Here is a 25,418-nt window from a genome sequence, read left to right on the forward strand (position 1 = left end):
GGTTTTCTGCTTCAGTTTCTGCTTTGAATGAATATAATGTATGGTAGACAGACTAACAGTATACAAAAAATTTACTTTTTATTCTTTTTAGCCCTTGTTTGAGTTGGGAGGACAGGAATTCAGGGAAGATTATCGTGGATAACATATGTTTTTTGATATCTTAAATATCCCGCAATTTATAGTTTTGGACCTTCTAGGGGCAATATGTTTTTTGATATCTTAAATATCCCGCAATATATAGTTTTGGACCTTCTAGGGGCCACTATTTGTTGAGTTTGTTGAGGGCCAAAGCTTGCCATGTACAATGCCATAAGTTAAAACTCTCTAAATTTAAATAATAATAAATATATACATATATAGTATAAATGCGATTTATTTATATGTCACTCTAGGACAAAGTGATATTATATGGGATAACTACGCATAAAATTTCACAGTTTAGAAAGAAGAAATACTTGCAAAGAGGAATCAGATAAATTTATGCTTGGCAAAAATGAAAATTTTTACCATTGTTGAAAGGCTTTGTAAATGGAAGTGACGACATTGTCCTCAAACCCCTTACTCGAGTGGTGGCTCATCAACAACATCATCACCATTATCTTCTACTAGTTGCATAATAGATAATTATTTTGTAATAGGATAGAATTAAAAAAATAAATAAAAACAACGACAACAAAACGTAAAAGCAAAGAAGATAGAATTAAAAATTAAAAAAAAAAATGCAAATAAGATAGAATTAAATATTATTTTGTATCAACCTACATACGTTTTTTTTTTTAGACTACTTTTTTTTTTTTTTTTAAGATAAACATGCATCCTAATTCATCTTTTTAGGTTTTCCTAATAATAAATTAAGTAACAAAAGAAAGTATTTGATTTTCATTTAAATTCTTTCTTTTTGTTCATATCTATTGCTTCACAATATAAAATCCTCTATATATATAGTTTTTTTTTTTTGGGGTGTATTCTTCCTTTCTACTACCTATCTTATAATTTTTTGTTGTATTCTTCCCTTCTCCTCTCTACCCTATACTTACAATTTATAGATAGGTTGAAATTCCAAGTTTTTTACAAATTGTGCTTGTCGGGAGTTGAAGATTAACTTACACGGCCACGAAGAATAATTTCATTCCCTAAGGGATTATAACAATTGTCTATAGCTTGGTTTGTTTTTCTCTAAAATTTTGTCTTTTTTAAGGGAAAATTGCACACTATCCACCTGTGGGTTGGCCTGTTTTAATAATGCCTACCTATGGTTTAAAAATTGTCACTTAATCCACCTAAGTTTCAATCTGTTAGCAATCGTTACCCACCTCTCCCTTTCCACCGTTAAAAATAGGGGTAAATGTGTCTTTTTATTATATTTTATGTCTCTCTCCTCTTTTCTCTCCTTCTTCTTCTTCTCCACATAAAATAAATAAAATAAAATAAAATAAAAACCCAATTATCCTGAAATCTTCTAGATTAAAATATCACAAATCTCATATCTCATCTCCAACAAAAGAAATAGAGAAACAAGTCAACAACAATAGATAACGTACAAAATGGATTCGTAAGTAAGGTAAGTGGAGTTAATGTTACCATAAATCATCTTCTTCTTGCTCTTCATGTTCTTCTTCAAGTTCTTCTTTTTCCCTCTTCATGTTCTTCTTCAAGTTCTTCTTTTACCTAAAGTTAGGGCTATGATTACAACGAGAAGGGCTTGAGTGGGATTCTATTTCCACTAAAGAAGTAAAAACACAAAACCCAATTTCATTTGGAGGAGAAATGGTTGAAAGAGCTGAAGAAATTGAAGTACGTTTGAATTTTCTAGGTTTAATGGATTTGTGGGTTCAAATTTTTTTTGGGTTGGTTTAAATTTCTTTTTGGTTTGATGATTTTTGAATTTGCTTCAATGAGAAAGTCTAGGCCAAGTAATTTCTTTTTGGGTCATTTTTTAAATCCAGGTGTTTGAATTTTCTTTGATGGGAAAGCCTAGGCCAAGAAATCTGGGGTTGGGGCCCTCTAATTATTTTTTTTTATAATTTTTAAATTGCAACAAAAAACTCTAGGTCTTTGGAAATTTTAGGAGAGCAAAAATTGAAGTTTCAAATAATGGGCCATCATGTAACCAAGAGGCTCTCAATATCTTTGTGGGTCTTCATCATTCAAGTTTACCTGTTGATGGGTCGACCATGTCGTGTGTGTTGAAGAGCTGTGGATGTTTGTTTGATCAAAATGTGGGTAGGCAGGTGCATTGTCAATGTACAAAATCTAGGTTTGTGGATGATGTTAGTGTTGGGATTGCTCTTGTTGATATGTACATGAAAACTAAGAATGTTGGAGATGGGAGGAGAGTTTTTGATGAGATGGGTGAGAGAAATGTGGTGTCTTGGACTTCATTGCTCTCCTGTTATGCACAGAACGGGTTGAACGGTTTGGCCTTAGAATTGGTTTTTTTAGAGGTGTTTGATCCGATTTCTTTTATGTTTTGGAGATAAAATGTGTTTTTCTAATGGTAATGGGAGAGGTGGGTAACGGCTGCTAACAGATTAAAGCTCAAGTGGGTTAAGTGACAACTTTTAAATCACAGGTAGGCATTGTTAAATCGAGCCAAACCACATGTGGGTTAAGTGCAATTTCCCCCTTTTTTAATCTCATAAACATCACACATTTTTTTTCTTGGGGTTATATACGTCGCACTTTTTTGATGATAGCTTATAAAGTTTCAATTGTGATGTAATGGTGTGGAATGTTTTCCCTTTAAGTAGATTATATAGCAAGCAAAATATTTGTATCATTTATTTTTTCATCACATGATTGTTTGTTGTTGACATCATTATTATATTGTGGATTTAATTTGTTGTGGTTTTCATTTGGTGATGTAGTCTATCTTCCTCAAAAGCAAAATTTGTTTCCAGCATGATATTGGATACAAGAGACAGAGGGATCTAAAAAGGTTCTTATGTGTGGGCTAGCTTATAATAATTGGCTAAATTAGAACGATCAGTCCAAACCCCGATATTTTATTTTTTTTAATGCTTAGTAATTTGGGCAGTTTATAATTCTCAACTATTAAATTAAGTTTACCACTTAAATATATTTTATTATTTAATTTTAATTAAATTAAAAAAAATTCTTTAGTTTACACATGATTGCACAAGCATAATATTTAAAGAGCAACTTTCCAATATGGAAGAAGAGATAAGAATGATAGAAACATGTTATTTTTTTAATTAAATTAAATCTATCAAACTTTGATAGGTTTCTCACTATTATTTTGAATGCATAATTTTTATGTATATATATAAAAGTAATCTTAATTATACGATTTAATCTCAAATTTTAATATTTCACTCACCTCAAATTCTATTAAATGTCTCAAATTAAATAAATTAAATACTCCTACTTTGATTATATACATGTTGCAAAATTAATTTGGTTTTGTCGTGTAACTCACAAATTAATTAGTCACAAAAAATCACAAATTAATTGAGACCCGTTGACGAGGCTAGTTTTTATCCAGCTACCAACAGTGTAAGTCTCTCTCCAAACAATTTAAACCCCGGCCCTCGACCTCGAGTAACCATTGCCGAGGTCAGGTGCGTGTCCGGCCACCAACATTACTTGACCTTGTGATGGTTCCGCTTATTACCTCTTAAAGTCAATTGCCGTACTACTTTTCTAGTTTTATATAACTCCTCCTCCGGCGGTGGAGCAATGGTTCGCGTAAAAGTGGAGCAGAGTCTGAATGAGCCGCCATCACTACTAGGACCAGTCAGGGTCATCACCAAAACCAAAACCCCTCCCGCTCGTTGCTCTCGTACAAGATCAAAACCCAAGACAACACCGATGACGTGTCAATATGAGGAAGAAAGAGAGGAACACGAAGAGGAAGAGGAGGAGACTAGCAATAACAACAGCAACGACGACGTTTCAGATAAGGTGGGTCCCACGGTTGACGTGGCAGTCGCACAAGACGTTTTGGGCGGCGGCCCACTCTCGCGTCTCCGGGAGTTTCATAACAGCGACCCCTCCAACAGCAGCAGCAGCAGCAGCAATCTCAACCAACTGGATTCGGCGGCGCGTGAACACTACGCGACGGCGGCGGAATCGGTGAAGAAGCTGTTACTTTTGGAGCTCTCGTCGGCTCGGGACGTGGAAACGATGGTGGAATTGTCGAACAAGGCTTTCAATAGCTTGGATTGGCTTCAACCGGACTACTCTGAATTCTACGACGCCGTTAAGGACGTCCTCTCTCTCCGCGCTCAACTCTCCTCCGTCGAGACCAAGCTCCGAACCCACCAAAACGAAGAATCCGACGCCGTTTCGTCTCGCTGCGATGTTGAAGTTCGGTCGAAAGAATCGATGGCAGCTCTGGCTAGATCCGAAGCCGAGCTTGGGAAAGCCAAAGAGCGGGTTAGTGGTCTGAAGAGACGGGTTTCGGAGATCATGGACATTTTGCGAAAGCTCGTGATTGAATCTGCTAAGGAAGAGAGGGTGCTTGCTGATATTGAAAAAGAATGGAACCAATGCCTTGAATCTCACATGGCTATTAAGAAGGAAGAGAAAGAGTTAACTGAGCAAGTGGAGGAGAAGCAAAAGGCTGTCCAAAAGATCAAGCAGCTTCGCGATGAGGTCGAGGCTGGTGTTCAGGCCTCTATAAAGGCTTTGTCTTCTCTCTGCCAAAACAATGTAATGTTACTGCAAACCCTCCCAATTCTATCTTCTTCTTTTTTTAATATATACACACAATTGTTGAGGTTGCATATTGTGGGGAACAAAACAAGGACCAATATTGAGCGGATAGAATGTGTTTTTTCGTGTTGTGATTGTGTGTGATAAAAGTGGTGTTCATAGGGATGGGTTCGCCAAAGTGTTGTCCCTAACCAGGGGCCTGCTGACTATGAAAATACCAAACACGTCTAATTGTGCATATGAATAGTTCATAATGGAGTATTGGAGTTTTAGCTTTGACCTCAATGAATACAAAAAATGATGGATTTATTAGTATCATCTGTTAGAATCAGTGCTGATTTATATAAACAATTTTCACTTCTGAGCAGAAAGTGAAATTACTGACATGATATTCAGTTCTTTATTCTTTTGTTGGGAGGAGAAGAAGAGAGAGAGAGAGAGAGAGAGAGAGAGAGAGGAAGAGGGGGGTGCCTAGCAAAACATATTAAAATTTGTGCTGTACTTATGATCACAGAAATTTTGTGTGCTTATTATGAGATGTGCAATTGTATTTGACTTAACCCTTTTTTGTATTTTCTGAGAGAATTGACTTCACTCTTTTGGAGTCCTCTTGTGCCTTTGTCCTATAAGAGCTTGGGTTTCAAAGAGCCAAAACTTCCTGCGGATGCTTGAGGAGCCTTGAGGGGTTATTGGCACAGTTAGAAGAGGAAGTATCATTGGGTGCAGGGTGGGGGTGGTTGTAAGTAGCAACTAGCAACATGCTGAAATTTTATACTGTAGTTGTGATCTCAGAAATTATGGACAATGTGGGTATGGTTTCTAGAAGTTGACATTTGGATTTACACCTACTCATCTGTAATGTACTTGTGCTTTTTCACAGGTTGGTGGTGATCAATGACATCTTGGCTTTAGCAGCTACTACCATGTTTTTGATTGCTCTTTTGACAGAGAGGAGCCAACTTTTGATAATATCTCTGTCTGCTATCTTTGTGTATAACTCGCCAGATGAACTTGGATGGTATAGAGGCTTCTCTTTCCCATGCTTGAACTCAGATGTGCTGTGCATATAACAACTTTTTGTAATTTTGTTAATGCAATCTCTAACTGTTAGTTTCTTGTTTTCTGCTTAGTTTCTGCCATGGATGGATATAGGTTATGGTAGACAGTCTAACTATATACAAAGACAGTCTAACTATATACAAATATACTTTTTATACTTTTTAGCCCTAGATTGAGTAGGGAGGATGGGGAAGATTATTTTGGATGGCAGAATTTTTTTTTTTTGATATCTTCAATGTCCTGCAATTTGTAGTTTTGGACCTTCTAGGGGCCACTATTTGTTGAATGCGAAAGCTTGCTATGTACTATCAAATAATCTAAAGGCTGTGTTTCTTTAAGTTAGACATCTTGTGTTAGTCATTTGTTTTTTGCATTTTCTTATTGAACTCCAATTAAAAAAATTTCTGACTTTCCTAGTGAAAACATCCAATCCATATTAACTTCTGTTGATTTATATGATGAAATTACCCATTAGGGTGCAGCCTAGCTGTTGGAGGCTTGGAATAAGCTACAAAATTAGACATTCTCGATTCGATCCCCACTAAGAGTTCCCTTGAGTTACCTAATACACAGTTCTGGCAGGTGGGATCAGGTATCTGTCCCTGGCGGGTGAGGTTTTTTCATCATCATCATCATCATCATCATCATCATCATCATATATATATGTCAGTTTGAGACGAAGTGATAGGATACTTGTGACCAATTTAAGTTCTTGGTCATTTTCTTTGGATGATGAACAACTTTGGATGTCACATTGAAATGATTTCATTATTCTTTTCCTTCTTCTTGTTGTGCCAGTGCAGTCGTGCCTCTTATTCTAGCAGGGGTGGTTTATGATTTATTCTATACATGTAACCTCTCAATCACAATAGTGGATCCCGCAGGTGAGTGAGGGATTACATTACATGTATAAAAAATATATATATACTTTTTCCGTATTAGAGGGCGTGCATGTCATTCTTGTGCTATGTAAGCTTGAGGATGTTAATGAGCACAATGGCTTGAGCATTTCAGTGTCATAGACCAATGCGATTTCAATAGATGTTTGTGTTTAACAGTATCTTATAAAAGGGAGTAAAAATTTGTGTTTTTATGGATTTAGAACATGGTGCAAAAAAGGTATAAACTAACTTGATTTTGTGGTTTCTCTCTTCACATAGATTTGTCTACGCAAAAAGTCATACCCGCACTGTTTTCTTTTCTTTTCTTGATAATTCACTACGTAACTGGGCATGACTCTGCACTCGCTCACAAATAAATCTTTACTATTTTTGTCTCTAAACTCGTGGCCTGTATGCAATTTAATTGTTTACCAGCCTCTTCGCTTTGATCAGAGGCTCTTTTTCATTTGTATTTCTATATAGGTAATGAACTTTTGTTTCCCTGACTTCCCCCAATGATATTTATTTTTACTTCTTTGTCACTAAAAGTTTCATTAATGAATAGTAGTTCACTAAAATTTCCAAAAGTTTCACTGGCTTAGAACGACATTTTCAGCTCTCAAAATATCTGGAAATCAAACTTTCACAAAATTAACAGTGGGGGTAGGTGGTATTTTCCAACCAAGCACAGTTTTAATTTATTTGAAATGAGGATGAAAATTTAAGGAAAATGTAGGTTAAAGATAAAGGGTGCGTTTGTTTCGACTTCAAATGAATTCCGGAAATCAATTTCCGGAAAATGGAGCGTTTGGCTGTGACGGAAAATATTATTTTCCGGAAATGAATTTCCTGTTGACCGAAATTTGAAGCCTTGACCACGGAAATGAAAATCTGCCTTCATTTTCACTTCAATTGATTTCCGTGGCTTGCAAAACGCAGAGAGAGGGAGAGAAAAAACAGAAAACACAACACGCGAGCTTGAAAGAAAGAACAAAAAAAAAACAATCTACCTCACACCCAGTGCTCCGATCCGGCGAACGATCTGGCGAACGAGCGTTTGAAGTCGATTCAAATGCACCCCAAACGGCGATCGAACCTCACACCCAGAGCACCGCGAAGATCGCGCCATCGCGAGATCGCGCAGTTGATCGCGATCTCGCCTTCGACCGAGATCGCGATCGACAGCGCGATCTCGCGAAGCGTCGATCGCGAGATCGCGCCGTCGCCGTTGATCGCGATCTCGCGCCGTCGCCGTCGCCGTTGATCGCGAGATCGTTGATGATTTTTTCTAGATTTGTGTTTTCCTTCTTCTTTTCCAAACACCAGAAAATATTTTCCGGAAAATTTTTTGAAATGCAACCAAACACATGGAAACATTTTCCTTTTCCGGAAATTAGCATTTCCGGAAAATATGTATTTTCCGGAAAACGATTTCCAGCAACCAAACACAGCCAAAGTTACAATTTAGCCCTTTTTCACACACTCCGTTGTCTCTCAATCCTACAATTTATTGGCATCCAAACACAACTTCACAGTTTAGTTTAGAGAGAAGAAATACTAGCAGCGCGGAATCAAAGAAATTTATGCTTGGCAAAGATGAAAATTTTTAGCTTCGTCGAAAGGCTTTGTAGACAAGAAGTGACAACCTTTGTCCTCAGACACCTTACTCAGACTGGTGGCTCAACAACATCATCATCGTTATCTTCTAATAGTTGCAAAATAGATAATCATTTTGTAATTGTGATATAATGTGTAAATTGTTATTTAAAATTTGTTGAAGATAATTTATTCTCCCTAAAAATTAATTAATTTTCTAAATTATTTTTCATCTTTTTTTTCTATATATATATAATTCTATTATTTTAGGTGTGTTTGATTGATATTATTCATTTCTGAGATGGTTCATGTGGGGTCCGGCCCAAAATAATGGGCTAGTCTAACTTCAGGCCCGTCCGAGAAGCATCCTGTCCGAGGAGAAGTCACAGATAAAGCATTATTCAGGCCCAATTACGATAAAAGAAACCTGTCCGAGGAGTAACTCCTCCTCGGACATTACAAAGTCCGGTCAAAGACCTCGCCCCAACCATTGCGGTTCATCCTCCCAGCATATAAAAAGAATAAAACCCAAAATATCTCATGGAAAACTGCCACCACCACATTAAATGTGCCACAACCACCCTCTTGGCCGCATTAATGAGGAAAAGACCCCTGAACAATACTACCTTGGCCACCGCAACTCACAAGGGAGTGATAGGGGTGTCTGATGGGACAGGTGCTCAAATGGAGGCTTAGATGATCAACAAGTGTAAGGTTCAGATAAGAATGAGAGAGCTATATAATGTAGTGGAACCCCTCAAAGAGAGGGACGGAGAAATGTATTCTAACTGAAGAAATAGAATCTGCTGTTAAATATCCATCCTTGTGTTCTTGTTTCTGCAACAATATTGTCCATGTATCAGACCGAGCAAGCTCACTGAGGCTAAGTTCTTTGACCTATCCTCTACAAAATATTTATTGTGGGTTGCGCCTTAGGCCAGGGCCTGATCAAAAGGGTTTGGGCCAGGAAAATCTTGCAACCACAATTGGCGCCCACCGTGGGGCAAGTTGGGGCCCAATTGGGAAGGACCATACCGTGTCACATCCGTGGCCGGGATAGGCGCCTACTACTTAGAAGATTTAGACGAAAAAATTGTACCTCGACTATGGAATGTAAATAACCTCAGAAGATATTGTTATTAATAAAAATGGCCTAGCCCACGTTTTGTTTCATGACTATCCTCTGCCTACTGTTCTATTTACGACTATTCATAGTTTTAAACAGAACCTAAGTCCTGCATGGCTTCTCGGACCACAGACTTAGGGGAAATTATTACTCATGACAATTTATACAAGTTTTAAACAGAACCTAAGTCCTGCATGGCTCCTCGGACCACAGACTTAGGGGAAATTATTACTTGTGGCAACTATTCATAGTTTTAAACAGAACCTAAGTCCTGCATGGCTCCTCGGACCACAGACTTAGGGGAAATTATTACTTATGACAATTTATACAAGTTTTAAACAGAACCTAAGTCATGCATGGCTCCTCGGACCACAGACTTAGGGGAAATTATTACTTATGGCAAATACACAAGTTTTAAACAGAACCTAAGTCCTGCATGGCTCCTCGGACCACAGACTTAGGGGAAATTATTACTTATGACAGATTGGGAGATTATTACTTAAGGGAAATCATTTTAAGGCGTGCGCACAGTCTAGCACCATTGCAACTCTCATTCAAATGCGCTGCCCAACAACCCTTTTTATCTTGACCGTTTACATTTATCTATGTCGCTGCAAATGTTTATAAAAAAAAAAGAGCGGTATTAGCATACATCCATAGAAAGCAAAGCAAACATTCTATATTAATATTCCGAGGACAATACAAAGAGAGGTCCTTACAAAAGAGCGCAAAAACAGGACGACTCTCATTCAAAAAAAAAAAAGAAGGGAATACAAAAATTAAAAGCCTAAAAAGCTAAGCAGGAGGATCTTCTTTTTGCTCGGGCTGAGGAGGAGGAACCTCGATGGTAGGGTCCGTGGCGGGATCCTTCGCCACATCAGGCACAGGGACGGCATCAGGCACCGCCAGATCCTGCTCTGAAACCACTTGGACGCCATCAGGATTCTCTCGGATCTCCTCAGGATAGAAAATGTTCTTGGGCAGTCTTAGCACCGAATCTACAGGAACTCCTGCAGCATCGAGGGCATGAGCCCATGAGATGCTGCAGTAGTCCCTGCACACCTCGGGAATCTCCTCGGATAACCTGGCCTCCGTTTCTTGGGCCCCGAGCTGGCGAGAAGCATTCTTTTCAGCCTCCGTGGCCTCTCGGATCAGCTGAGCCTCCTCTTTGACCCGCCGCAGCTCATCCTCGACTTTTTGCATAGCAGTCTTGAGATCTAGCACTGCCTGCTTCTCGGTGGCAAGGTTGATCTGGGTCGAGTACAACTCTTTGCGCTGGTCCTCAGCCTGGGTCTCAGCACTTTTCAAACCAGCCTCTGCGCTCTTGCGCCGTTTCTCCGACTCCTTGAACTTCTCCGTGAGTTCAAGGTGGTCGTGCTTGAGGGACCCCAAGGTTTTCTCCATCTCCGTCCGAGACTGGGTCTCAGCCTCAACTCGACTGCGATTATCACGACAAAATTCCTCAGCCACAAATACCTGCTGAATAATCTGCAAACGAAACAAGATTGGTTTAAAAATTTAACAGGTTTAAATAAATTAATAAAACAGTAAAAGGATTACTTACCATCGCGAGATCCCTTTTGAGGGATAGGAAGATCTCGGGCTGAGAGAACCGCCTATAGGCCTCCATATCCCGAGGAAGGAGTAGGGGTTGCTCTAAGGCATCAGTCACGTACCCTACCCGGCCTCGGTTATACTCTCGGACCGACGCATTGTAAGGGATGGCAACCCCATCCAGCTCCAACTTGGGGTTCCATGCACGCAGGGTAGCGCGCACCTCAGCAAGGTTCTCCTCATCCCGGCTTTCCGAGGAGTTACCCCTTCTGCTCCTTGGCGCCCGAGTGGTTTTTTGCTGCTTGGTCGGCTGGGCAACCACCTCACCCTCCTCAGGAGTGTCAACCGGCCTTTTCTTCTTCAGATCCGAATTAACCTTAAGGCCGAGGTCCGAGGTGTCCTAAGGGACCACAGGAGGAAGGGTTTGGACCTGTGACTGAGTTGGTCCCTTTGATGACTGACCTTTTGATGACTGACCTTTCCCTCGGGAGGCCATCAACTCCCTTAAAGTTTTTCCCTTCCCTGCCATGGGCTCTATCTCTTCGTTCGAGGGATCGTCCGAGCAGATGACGATTGAGGGAACACCAACTGCGGAATGTTGGTCCTGCTCTCCTTCAGGATCAGAAAGCTTAACCAAGGGGGTTTGCTGAACCTCCTCCTCAAAATAAAACTCGTCTATCTCTTCCTCAAGGGAAAGACGAGATGATTCAATTTCCTCTTCAACCGGAACAGCAACGCCAGGCTCGTTTGGTGGAGGTAGCTGCTCTGCTAAGTAGGGATCTCTAACGCCGGGTAGCACGACTGGTGGTAGATCACGTTGAGCTAGGAACCCGTTCTTAGACACGTCAATCCTAACCAACCTCGGACTGTCAGCCCTTATGGCGTGACCGATAGCTTGGAAAGAGCGGCTCAGAGGTTGATAGCCCAGAACCAGATGGGCCGCACGCAACTGTCCGTCCTTAGTAACGTAAATCTCCGACCTTAGAAGGTAGTTCAACGCCGGCACGTTCACGAAATTTATCCGAGGAGCGACATGAACTTTATCTGCAAACGTCCAAGAAAAGTGGGATTAGTTCATGAAATTTTCCAATTGTAAAGAAAACGAGAAAAATAACCCCCCAATACTAAACCCTTTCCCAAAAAAGGATTGGCCCTAAAGACGTCGCACCTGGGATTCCTGCCCGAGTTGGACAATGAATACCATCGAACCACTCCCCTGAAGCAATAAGGAAGTCATTCTTCACGGTCTTATTGGATATTGGGAGACAGGAGATCAACCTAACAACCTCGGATCGGGATTTAAGATAATACCCTCCACTCTCGAGGTGGTGACACTCGTACAGATAAGCCACATCATGCCAAGTAAGGCCTAGATTCATCCGCTCGTCTAAGACATCTACACAGCCTAGTATCTTGAACATATTCGGGGCGCACTGATGCGGCGTCAACCTATGGTTAGACAGGTATTCCCTTGTAATCCTACGCATGGGAAGTGTCATCCCTCCCTCTATGAAAGCAATCATGGGGATAACAACTTCTCCCTCACCTCTATCTGTCAATACTCCTTCAAGAGGACAGTACTGCAGCCCCACCCCCGGGGGAATGTGGTATTTTGCCCTAAAGGCCTCCATAGCGGCTGGAGTTTTTACTAATTTTTCGAATCTACCCATCTGAGCTGAACTGGAGGAATGAAAATAAAGACCGAGAAGAAAAGTAGAGTCCGAGGAGGGAATCGAAACGGCGAAATGAACGAAATTTACTGGTACCTTCACAAAACGCTCAATGGGATGCCTGGAAATCTCTCTTGGAGGAGACGCTTCACGAAAAACGGCTACGGTGGCTTAGCGGACGAGAGTATTCGTAGATCTCTGGAGTTCGATGGAGTTCTCTGGAATCCTCTGAGGTTTATGAAATGCAGATAAAAAGAAAAAACTGAACCCCTCTGACATCTTATATAGCTAGGAGGAGAGAGAAAAGATCGCTCCTGCCTAAAAATACGAGAAAAAATGATGGCCGTTCGATCCATGCCACACCGTTGGATGAGGGGGACATAAAGCCTCCAGAAGTAAATGGCCGCGCCTCGTAAATTGTAGCGCGTCCAAAGTAACTGTCCGCACGCGGGCCCCAAGCTCTCCTTACTTCCATCCTCTCACTAACATCAAAACCCCGCTTTTCTCCTCGGAAGGAAATAAAAACCGGAGTTTTGAGGGGCTATTGTGGGGCCCGGCCCAAAATAATGGGCTAGTCTAACTTCAAGCCCGTCCGAGGAGCATCCTGTCCGAGGAGAAGTCACAGATAAAGCATTATTCAGGCCCAATTGCGATAAAAGAAACCTGTCCGAGGAGTAACTCCTCCTCGGACATTACAAAGTCCGGTCAAAGACCTCGCCCCAACCATTGCAGTTCATCCTCCCAGCATATAAAAAGAATAAAACCCAAAATATCTCATGGAAAGCTGCCACCACCACATTAAATGTGCCACAACCACCCTCTTGGCCGCATTAATGAGGAAAAGACCCCTGAACAGTACTACCTTGGCCACCGCAACTCACAAGGGAGTGATAGGGGTGTCTGATGGGACAGGTGCTCAAGTGGAGGCTTAGATGATCAACAAGTGTAAGATTCAGATAAGAATGAGAGAGCTATATAATGTAGTGGAACCCCTCAAAGAGAGGGACGGAGAAATGTATTCTAACTGAAGAAATAGAATCTGCTGTTAAATATCCATCCTTGTGTTCTTGTTTCTGCAACAATATTGTCCATGTATCAGACCGAGCAAGCTCACTGAGGCTAAGTTCTTTGACCCATCTTCTACAAAATATTTATTGTGGGTTGCGCCTTGGGCCAGGGCCTGATCAAAAGGGTTTGGGCCAGGAAAATCGTGCAACCACAGTTCATATTCTTCAAAATTGTATTATAGTGCGCTATGTTTTCCTTCTTCTTTTTCCCCCCCCTTTTTTTTTTTCTGTACAATTAAAATATTTAAGTTTCAAATAAATTATCCAAATTCCTCATTTTCTTAAAAGTGATTATCATGATAATCAAAAAGCATAACAAAATTATACTTGATACTACTCAAATAATTGATAGACACATTTAAATAGCCAAATTTGTGTTTTTATTTAAATTAAACTTCTCACTTTCAAAATAACTAACTATTAACTCAAATAAAAACCAAATCCAAGCTATAAGAGGGGGAGAGACGACTTGTGATGAGAAACTCTAAAACACAACACCAAAACATATTAAACCGTGATAGAATTAATAAAAAACACAATGATTCATCAACCTTAAGTAGAGTTGCAAGAAAGAATAAAAAACTAAGAGAGAGAGAGAGAGAGAGAGTAATAATTTTTTCATGAGAGAATGTGAAATGGAATAACAAATTTAAAGAAAATAAGATGAGAATAAGAAGAGTAAAAATAAAAAAAATATATAGTAATAAATACCAAATTATCCAAGTCATGTTATGTAATAAAATAACATTATATTCTTATACACTATCTTTATGATGCAATATGATAACATATAACGATCAAAGAAAAGAAAAATGATGACTTAAAAACACTAAACTAAATCGCATCAACCCAAAGTAGAGTTCTTAAGAACACAATAATTTATCAACTTAAAGTAGAGATGCAAGAAAAATAAGAAAAGCCACCAAAAAATGAAAAGAATTGTGTGAGAGAGAGAGAGAGAGAGAGAGAGAGAGAGAGAGAGAGAGAGAGGAAAGAACTTTTTTTTTTTTTTTTGGTGGGAAAAATGTGCATAGAATGGGAGGTAGAATAACAAATTTATAATAAGAGGATGATAATAATATAAACCAAAATAAAAGAAGATAAAAAAAATAGAAGAAGTGTGACATTAAAGTAAAGAGTAGTGAAAAGATGGTAGTATATATATTAGTTATTCTAGTCTACGGGATTTGGGACCAAAACACTCTTATTACTTGTACTTCACACATATTATGCCTATATAAATACTCTTTTATTGTAGAGTGTTACATACACAATATACAAAACATGTAGTTTATCCTATGTCTCTATAATCATATTGTTAACAAATGAAAAAGTAAAAGGGAGTGAAAAGTATTGGAGAAAGTGTAACAATTAGTTGGAAAATTAATAAAAGAGAGAGACCGAGAGTTGAAAATAGAGCCAAAATAAAGGAAGATAGTAAATAGATAGAGGAAGACTAACATTAAAATAGAAAGGGAGTTTAAGAGTTTCCCAATTTTTTATTTTATTTTATTTTTCATCAATTTCTCTGTCTTAGATTTCATTCATTCCAAACATATACAGTCATTCCATTTACACATGGATCAAAGGTTGTCAAAATCGGGATCCTACGTAAGATCGTGGGAGGTAGGTGGAATCGTAGATCGTAGATCAGATCGTAAATTGTAAGATCCTACATATTTTCAAATTTAAAGCAAAAAACACAATGATAATGACTTTGTATGTTGAATAATCACGTAAATTGCGATTTTATCCATAAAAAAACAAATATTTGCATCATATGATGCAATTTACATCGCTACGTCTACACTAACGAAATAAATTTAGTTAAGTTTTGACCCCATGTATTTAAAAAATTCAATAAATGTTTAATTAGCAACCAAATACCAAAATATTTATCAACACATGGAAATATTTTCCAAGTTTCAAGTTTAAAATCCAAAATAAGTTATCAAATGGAAACTAGCTAACTAAACTATGAAATCTAAAAGTAAGATGAATATTAAGATGAAATGAACATTTAATTATTCTCATTCTAGGTTTCTTATAACCGCCGTCCTAACTCCTAATCAAAATCATCCAGTTCATCATCTATGTAGACATTGTACATTTATACACTAGAGCTACAAAAGAGATCAAGATACAACTTTACACTCAACTATTCAAGTTATACCACTCAACAACAATTATAGAGCATGCTTAAAAAAATCAATCAATCAATATACAAAATACAAGCATACTAATAAAATTATATATAAGAAAAACATTTGAGTAATATTAGAACACAAATTAATATATTGATCAAACAAATTTAACAATATTATAGCTTAAAATGTAGCAAAGTCAATATAAATTCTTCATTTAGAAAAGACGAAGCATTCCTTCATTTTGATTACAAGAGAACTAGAAACTAGAAAATATTTGCTTAGGTTAAGACAATTATATAAAAATAAAATAAAAAGTCATACCATCACAACATAGGAAAATAAAAACCCTTAAAATTTCATCAAAACCAAAATTTTAAGCCATAAAAAAATAAAAAATAAAAACCAAAAATTGATGTTTTGGTAGGATCAGTAGAATCGGTGGGATCACATACGATCCTATACGATTCTACATGATCCTACATATAATCCTACCAATTTTTACGATCTTAGTGCGATCATAAACGTTTTAATGAGGTGAGATCATAAATTATATGATCCTACGATTCAAATCTACAATCCAAATTGTAATTTTGACAACCGCATGGATCAAAGCTACCTCCTCTTGAGAATTAAAATAAAATTGAATACAGATGAAAGAACTGAATGGACAACCTTGAGGGGGAACTGAAGGGACAACTTGAGGTGTACAACAGGCAAGTGTGTCGACGAAAAAAAAAGACCCACAAGGGCCACAACTCATCCGCTAGAGCAATGGATCGTCAGAATGCGAACGAGCCTCTGTTTTCGCCGCCATCAGCCCCATCCCCCAAAAAGCTGATATTCAAAGACCCTCCTGCAGTACAAGCTGAGGATGACTTGGTCGGAGAAGATACGGGCCCACTCTTCCTACTCCGGAAGTGTACGAACAACTCCCCCAACAACAGCAACTTCAACGAACTCTCTCCGGATTCGAGTGAACTCTATGCTTCGGCGGCGTTGTCAGTGAAGAAGCTGATAGTATCGGAGCTCTCTTCGTCTCGAGAGGATGTTAACGTGGAAACAATGGTGGAACTGTCGAACAAGGCTTTCGAGACCTTGGATTGGCTTGGAGCTGACTACGCAGACCTATACGATGCTGTTAGAGCTCTCCTTTCTCACTGTGCTCAACTTTCCTCCGCCAAGAGTGAGCTCCAATCGCACCAAAACGACGAATCCAATGCCATTTCGTATCGCGATGATCTTCAACATCGGTGTGCAGAAGCGTCTGAAGCGTTGGCTGGATCCTTAGCCGAGTATCTGGAAGCCGAAAAGCAACTTGGTGTACTGAACACTAGTGTTTCAAAACACCGAGAGGTGTTGCGAAAGCTCGAGAAGGAATTGGCACAGAAAAGGAAGGAGGTTGCTGTTCTGGAAGGGAAATGGATGCATTGCCTTGAGTCTCACTTGGCCATTAAGAATGAAAAGTATGAGTTTGCTGAGCAAGTGACGAAAAAACGAAAGATCGTCCAAATGACCGAGGGGCGTTGCGACGAGGTCAGGGCTGGTGTTAAACGGTGTAAAGAGACTTTGTCATCTCTCTGCTAAACTAATGTAATGTTCATGGTAATTCTCCCTAATTCCAAACCCCCAATCTTTTTTTTTTTTTGGTTGCAAACTCTAATAACTTCTTTGAGAAAATGATAGAGAAATAATTCTAGAAAAAAATAATAATAAATTTTTTTTTTTCACAAAGCTGTGTATGCTACATTAACTGTTGTAAATTCTTTTGTCATTGGTTGTGCTCCATAGGAAGGTCCACCTAGTCCTAATTTTACATGAAGTGTCACCATGTATGTACTTTTATTCATAGAAATTTAGTTCTTGATACTTAAACCTAAAATGGATAAGAAGATTATTAGTTTACATTTTACTAGCAATATAAATCTATAATTACCCAAATGAATATTCTCTTAATGATTGAGTTGATCATTTAAGCTACGTTCCCAAGAATGAGGATAAAGAATACTTTCCCTCTCTTATTATTTGTAATCATACACGCCTAGTGGTCTTGAATTCATTGTCTCACCGGTCACTTCGTGTGCTTACATAAATAAAATTTTTAAGAAAAAAAAAGTGTCATTTGAGTTAGAGTTTATTGTTCAAGTGAGAAGATTGGTCGTGGGTCACCTAATAATATTATTGTACATTTGCTGTCCTATAATGTAGTTGAGTTATAATAGTCAAATACTCATTATTACACACTTACCATACATGTACTGTCACATTGATTTTCAAAATGAAGTTTATACGGAGTGTATAATAGCAACTGTTTAATAAAAATTTTCAAATGTACGTTGTTTTCTTAAGTTCTTAGTCATTATCCATTAATATATATATATATTAATGCTTGATAGGGATTATATGATCAATAGGTTGTGGTTTTGTAAGTTAGGCATGTCTTGTCTTTGTTTGATAATATTGCCGTTTCTTATTGAACTCATTATTTTGTTTTGAATTATTATAAATATGAGATACAAGGAGGGGGTAATGTTCTATAAATGCCTTCTAAAACTCTACTTGCAATTGTCAAAGTGAAATTACATTGTTAAAGTATTGTCTTTCTATCTTAATACGATGGAGAGCCCTAGTATAACAAAATAGTTAAGAGTCGACTGGAAAAGGTTTGTTCTTGGATCCATATAATTTAATAATTGTGAATTTCATCATTTCAAGCATTTTTTAGTATAACTTCAACAGTTTGGTTGCACTTCAACCTGATGCGAGTTTCATATTCTTTGACTATTGCAATTTGTGCTATAGTTATGATCTCAGAAATTGTGTACTCATATAATTAGGGATCTGTTTGGATATCGCTTATTGTTGAAAATTAAAAACACTTTAGCAAAATAATTTTTAAATGTGTGAATAGTGCTGTGGGACTCAAATTTATATTGAAATCTGTGTTTGGATGATTTTTGTAGGTCCGTGAATAGTGCAATGAGACCCACCATTTTTCAGCAAAACGCAAAAGCGCACATTCTCAATGCTATCCAAACGGATGCTAGATATGAACTTGTATTTGACTTTACCATTATTTGTATTTTTTCTTAAGAGAATTGACTTCACATTTGGAGAGCCCTCTGGTGTCTTTTTATTTGATGATAGCTCAGGTTTAGAGACCCAAAACCAAAACTCCCTGAAGAGGCTGGATGGGTACGCGAACAATTAGAACTTAGAAGAAGTATCATTGGGTATAGAGTGCAGAGTAGCAAGTAGCAACGTAGTAAAATTTTATACTATAGTTGTGATCTTAGGAATTTTAGACAATGTTGTGCAGTTTCTAGATGTTGAAATTTGGAGTTACCCTTACTCATCTGCAATGTACTTGTGCTTTTTCACAGGTTGGTGGTGATCGATGGCAGCTTGGCTTCGGCAGCTACTACCAATATTTTGATTGCTCTTTTGATAGAGGGATACCGACTTTTGATGATATCTATTTTCTTCTTTGTTTTTATTGTACTTACCAAATGAACTTGGATAGTACATGCGCTTCTCTTTCCCATGCCTCAACTGGAAGATGTTGATTATAACAACTTTTTGTTAATGCATGTAATCACCATTCTCTTTGTTTCTTCATCATAACCCTTTTGTCTTGACGGGAACTGACAAAAAATTCCTCACCGTCCAACTCACTCCTCCTCGATGGCAAAATTGGAGGCCTCGAGGGCGGCTCCGTCATTCCAGGCTCAGTGGTGACGTGGCTTGACCGAACCATAGGGTTATTGGTATGAGTCTGACTACTCATATTTATATTGTTGTCAAGAAGTTCAAGTTGTGCACTGAAATTGTCCTCATCGAGAGGGTAGTAGTCCTGTTTGGACTTGAGAAAGGGGGCTCAACTGCTTGGTAGCCTTCACGGTCATGTTGAAATTAAGATAGTTCAGCATTAAGGGATCGCCATAACAATATTAGTAACACCACTAATCACTTCTTTGGACCTTCTATTGTGGGATAAGCTCAAATCAAAATACAAGTAAATTGGAGGGTCTAGGCCCAATATTATTGAAAATCGACCACCACAAATCCCATTTTGCTTTTTTATTCTATTAGTTTTTAATTTTAACCCCCTTTGAATTTTGCTCAACTCTTGCGTTTATTTTCACTATGATTTTTAATATATACATATAATTGACTATTAGCTTAAAAAAAAAAAAAAAAGAGATTATTATTATTATTATTTATTTATTTTTATATAAGATAGAAATTATACTCTAACCTAATCTAAGTGTATATGTGTGTGAAACTTTCTTTTGAAAACTTAAATCTCGATCCTTACCCTTCACACCCCACAAGCACTTGGTATGAAAGTATTATCTAGTATATTTTAGTATTTTACTTTTAGACTATTAAAATTTATATAATTTAAGTTTGTTATAAAATTTGTATCAACTCCTACGAAAATTCCTATATATTTTAGTATAAGAATCTCTTTTTTCTATTTTACACAACAACTTTTCAAAATCACCTATATCAAATTATTTATTCTGCATTCTAATTTTATTTAAATAATCATTTTTCATTCTTTGTTAATTATATGATATATAAAGCTGCAATTTAGTAAATTTACACATTTTTAACTTGATTAATGTAAGTAATTTTAAAGAACATGTATATTTGACACATTTTTCTATTATTTCATGTATCCAAGTGCTTCGTCTATAAAATTTATAAGGTTTGGCTTATGGTATTTTTCTTAATTAAAATCACTTTTTTATTTTAAGAGGGAAGAGAAATAGAGGGAGATGAAACTGTGAAAATGAAAAGTAGAGGGAAGAGAAGCTTTTAGTGGCGGGGCCAGTGAAGAAGCTTTTAGTCCGTGAGCTCACGTTGTCGAGGGAGTATTATGACTTGGCAACAATGGTTATGGTGGATTTGGCGAACAAGGTCTTGGCTTGGCTCAATGGAGTCAATGCAGACTACACTGAGCTATATAACGCTGTCAGAGATCTCCTCTCTTGCCAGCACGCTGAACTCTCCTCCGTCGAGAGCGAACTCCGAACTCGCCAAAATGATGAAACTGAAGCCGTTTTGTCTGGCGATGAGCTTCGAGCTCGATCGAGAGAAGCGACTGAAGTGCTGGCTAGATCCGAAGCAGAGTATATGAAAGCTACGGGGCCACTTAGTTTGTTGAAAGATAAGATCTCGGAGACTCGAGAGGTGTTGCGAAAGCTCGAGGAGGAATCGGTTGAGAAAGAGAGGGAGGTGGATGTTTTGTATGTAAAATGGAAGAGTTGCCTCCATTCTCACGTTGCCATTAAGAATGAAGAGCGAGAGTTTGATGGGCAATTGTTTGAAAAGCATAGGAACCTTGAAGAGACCCAACAGCGTTTCGATAAGGTCGAGGCTGGCGTTCGACAGTCGATAAAGGCTCTGTTGTCAATTCTCTGCTAAAGCACTGTAATGTTGAACTTCTTCTGTTTTGTTGCAAACTCTAATAGGGACTTCTTTAAACAATGATAGGGTAATAAGTCTAAAAAAAAAAAAAAAAAAAAATCATCACTTTTTTCAGTAGTGTGCATCTTGTGGGAATGAATCGTGGGCTCAGATGAAAGTGATTGTGCATTAAGTGGATTCACAATCACAATGAGCTACCTTTGTCAAGTTCTGAACTTTCTGTGTCTCTACTCTCTAGCAATACTTATGCTCAAGATTAATCATTTTTTACAGAACTTTTAATTGGATATATCATGTATCAATTACAACATGTCATCTCAATAGTTGTTAAAAAAAAATTGTGCAACTAGACTCATCCCATCTTAGTCATTGTGAAATTTTTTTTATCATTGGACTTGATGAACTTTTTTTGTTATGCCCCTTGGAAATTGGTCAACCTATTTCTAATTTTAATTGAAGTATCACCATATATGTAAAATGAACATTCTCTGATAAGAAAGATTAATAATTGAATTGGTCATTTAAGCTTTGTTCCCAAGATTGAGGAGAGATTTTTTTAATCTCCTTATCATTGGTAACTTCACTCACCTGTAGTTTTGAATTCAAAACCTCACCTTTCACTTCACAAGACAAGAATGTGTCCTTTGAGCTAGAGTTTATTGGCAAAGAGAGAAGATTGATAGTGGCTCACCTAATGACCTAATAATTTTTTGTGTGCATCTACTGTCCTAAAATGTAGTTTTTCCTCAAGTTCTTGGTCTTTATCTATCGGATACTAATGCTTGATAGGGATTGCATAATCAACAAGCTGTGTTTCTGTAAGTTTGGCCTGTCTTGACCTAGTTATTTGCATGAAAATATTGCATTTTCTTATTGAAAGCTATTCTGTTTGAACATTTCTAAACTAGTTATGAGATGCAGATGGAAGGGGAGCAATTTTCTCTGGGGGGGAGAGGTGTCGGTTCTAGAAGTACCTTGTAAAACTGTGCTTGTAATTGTCAAAGTGTTGACTTTCTATCTTAACATGATAGAGAGCCCAAGTATAAAAAATAGGTAGAGTTTAGGTTCTACATACAAAGGTATTTAGGCTGTTGTTTGTGACATTGAAGTTTATAAATTGAAAGTCTTAATGGAATTCTAATATCTGTTCACAGAAGGTTCCTTCCATTTTGTTATTGACATGCTTGTTTTCCTTGATTGCTTATGCTTTTTGGGTGTAAGATAGTTGATTCTGCAAGTGATAATTACTCAAAAATGCTAGAATTTGTTTAGGTGCATTCTTAGCTTTGATGCTAAAATTGGAGACATTGGAGGATTTGTTTCATGGATTTGGGTGGTGGTTTTTAAGTATTCATTCTGTAACTAATTTTTTCCATGTAGTGAGGTTTTTTCTTCCAAGATTGGCTGGTTGCTGTGGCTTCGTTGTTGGTCTTGGTTTTAGTTGGCGTGCTTGATTTTTTGGGTTCCATGGGTTTGATTTAGATTTGTAGTAATTTCTTTTGGGTGTTTTTTATGTGTGAAAATCTGATATCTTGGTGTGGATTCATGTTTTTTATTAATAATTTTTTTATTATTTAAAAGAGAATTTTTTAATATAAAAATTATTTTTTTAATAGTTAAAGGCAGATAGACAAAAGAATTAATTATGTGATAGCAAATGTGAACTTATTGAACTAAAATGACAAAATGAAACTAAAAAAGGACTAAAATGTCAATTGACTAAACTTAAAGGGTATAATTTGTATTCTTGCCAATTATATACTATAGTTGTGATCTTAGAAATTGTGGACAATGTTGTACAGTTTCTAGAGGTTGGCTTTTGGCGTTACACTTACTCATTTGCAATGTACTTGTGCTTTTTCACAGGTTGGTGGTGATAACTGATGGACGACAGCTTGGCTTCAGCAGCTACTAGTACTACTATGTTTTTGATTGCTCGTTTGATAGGGAGAAGCCAACTTATGATAATATCTATGTCTGCTATCTTTGTATATTAATATATAACTCACCAAAAGAACTTGGATGGTACAGAGGCTTCTCTTTACCATGCTTGAACTGGGAGATGTTGAACATATAACAACTTTTTGTAGCCCCTCTTTTTGTTAATACAATCTCTAACTGTTAGTCTCTGCCATGGATGGATATAGTTTATTGTAGATACAATAACACTATATACAAATTTTTATACTATATAGCCCTAGATTGAGTAGGGAGGACAGGGAAGATTATGGTGGATGGCAGAATATATCTTTTTGATATCTCGAATGTCTGGCAATTTATAGTTTTGGACCTTCCACAGTTTGTTGGATGCTAAAGCTTGCTATGTATCTACTAATCAAGGGCTGTGTTTCTCTAAGTTTGACAGCTCTTGGGTCAAAAATTTGTTTGTAGCATTTTCATATTGAACTCCAAGTCTCCAATTAAATGAAAATACAACTGTCCTTGTGAGAACAGCCAATCCATATTAACTTAACTTGATTTAGCTGATGAAATCAGTATAAATTTGATCTATTTATCATTTATGTCACTTTGAGATGAGGTGATAAGATACTTGTGATCAATTTAAGTTCATCATTTCTTAGGTCTGATCCCCACAGGGTGGGGTGCCATACAAACCACCATGTGAAAATTAATCTATGATTATGATCTCAGAAATTGTTGATGTCTTGCAGTGTTTAGAAATTCACTTTTAATGAAATATGTTATCTTTCTTGCGTAGTAGATTCAGCCTCTAGATTGAATCTGAAAATTGTTATTAACTTCCCCATTTCTATTTCAACAAAAATTGATATGTTCTATGGATCACATTTTAGGACAAATGCCCCCTCCTCCCCCAGCAATGGGATATGGTATTACTGTCTGAGCATGACCATAATTACTTTTTTTACTAGGCTAGAAACTGATAACTAAAGAATCTTAAATATAATTACTTCTTTCTGGGTGAGAACTGAGAAATCAATAACAAGAGAGGCTTAGACGGGACAACAAAGTGGGTAGTTTTGCAAACACTCTTTCAAGCGGGTTCACTGATAACTTTGACGTCATCCTCGGTATATTTATAATGTCATTAGCCATTCTTAAGCAAAACAAACATCTCATTTATATAGGATTCGAACTTAAAATGTTGATCTAGCTGAACCACATTTGAGTAATCTTTGCTTATTTTGACCCAAATCAAATTTTCAGCTCTAGAAAATCCTATTTTATATTGTTATGTAAATTACTAAATTGCCTGTTAATGCAATTTCCTAAAGAGGAAGTTTGAGGTGGACAAAATTTAATTACAAAATTGGTTGTAGTCTAAGTTTATAACTTTACTCAATATCATTAATGTAAGCGAGCCCAACAAGCTAAACCCACTTAGAATAGTAGATTTAGGTTAGACGGCCCAATACAATTAATTTGTTATAAGATGGGCTTTCGAGGCCAACTTTAATGTACTTGTATGATTTAATCTTTAAATGGATAGGATAAAGTTAGATAACTCATGAAAGAAGAATAGATTTTTGGGATTAACTCTTCCTCGGGTTTGGCCGAAGAGTAGTTGTTCATATAATATTCAAGTCTTAATCACATGATAGTGCTATACAATGCCAGTATTTCTTTTCATTTTTTCGTCTCTACTTCTACTGGGGCTTCCTTCCTTTATATAATTAGCTAAATTGCATCTTAGCCCTCCACTTGTACAGTCACTGACCTTCCTTTAGATGTTTGTCCTATCAAGGTTTTGCTGGAAGTGGTAGAATGTGCTGCAAGCTGTGAAGGCACAGTTCAGAGATCATTCCTCCATTAATGCGGTCAATTGAGTTGGTGCAGTGCATTGAATGCGGAGATGATGGTTACTTTGTCTGGATACTTCCCTTCTTCTTTGCTTGCACGTCTCTACCGTTTTCTTCGGTAGTCTATTTTCTAGTGCAAGTGGCCTGCCTTACGCCTCCCAATGAGAGTTTGGCCTGATCCTTGGGCGATCACTTCTTCATCCCTTATTCTCAAGTTTTCATTTATGTGTTGGTTCAAGTCTAATGTGAGTATGGGCTCTTCTACCTCCTCGGACTAGGCCCACGGGCTATATTTTGTATTCCGATCGTACCCCTTCCACAATTAACATTACCACACACATGTCAAATTTTGTACCAATCGAATATTATTTATTATATGATCTATAAGATTATATTTTTTCCATAATTTTAAACTACAAAATTGCAATT

General features: G+C 37.4%; 2 protein-coding genes across 3 annotated transcripts; both read left to right on the top strand.

The window, feature by feature from the left end:
* Positions 1–3,475: 3,475 nt before the first annotated feature.
* On the top strand, positions 3,476–6,078 carry LOC115958227. Of its 2 annotated transcripts, none has more exons than XR_004084485.1 (2): positions 3,476–5,483; positions 5,558–6,078. XR_004084485.1 is itself a non-coding variant. In XM_031076625.1 (2 exons), exons 1-2 carry the CDS (start codon positions 3,700–3,702, stop codon positions 5,573–5,575), a joined length of 993 nt encoding a protein of 330 aa, XP_030932485.1. In that variant the 5' UTR covers positions 3,479–3,699; the 3' UTR covers positions 5,576–6,078. The 2 variants fall into 2 exon arrangements, 1 of the variants encoding a protein (XP_030932485.1); XM_031076625.1 differs by having other exon boundaries at positions 3,479–4,674.
* Positions 6,079–20,614: 14,536 nt separating this feature from the next.
* LOC115958054 lies at positions 20,615–23,409 on the top strand. Its single transcript, XM_031076416.1, has 2 exons — positions 20,615–21,213; positions 23,077–23,409. Exon 1 carries the CDS (start codon positions 20,674–20,676, stop codon positions 21,205–21,207), a length of 534 nt encoding a protein of 177 aa, XP_030932276.1. The 5' UTR covers positions 20,615–20,673; the 3' UTR covers positions 21,208–21,213; positions 23,077–23,409.
* Positions 23,410–25,418: the final 2,009 nt, after the last annotated feature.

This window comes from Quercus lobata, chromosome 8 (genome assembly GCF_001633185.2).
Source record: "Quercus lobata isolate SW786 chromosome 8, ValleyOak3.0 Primary Assembly, whole genome shotgun sequence".
Lineage (NCBI taxonomy): Eukaryota > Viridiplantae > Streptophyta > Magnoliopsida > Fagales > Fagaceae > Quercus > Quercus lobata.

Excerpts from the sequence above, each read along its gene's own strand:
- LOC115958054 (XM_031076416.1), top strand. The coding sequence starts at position 20,674 with ATGGTTATGGTGGATTTGGCGAACAAGGTCTTGGCTTGGCTCAATGGA.
- LOC115958227 (XM_031076625.1), top strand. The coding sequence starts at position 3,700 with ATGGTTCGCGTAAAAGTGGAGCAGAGTCTGAATGAGCCGCCATCACTA.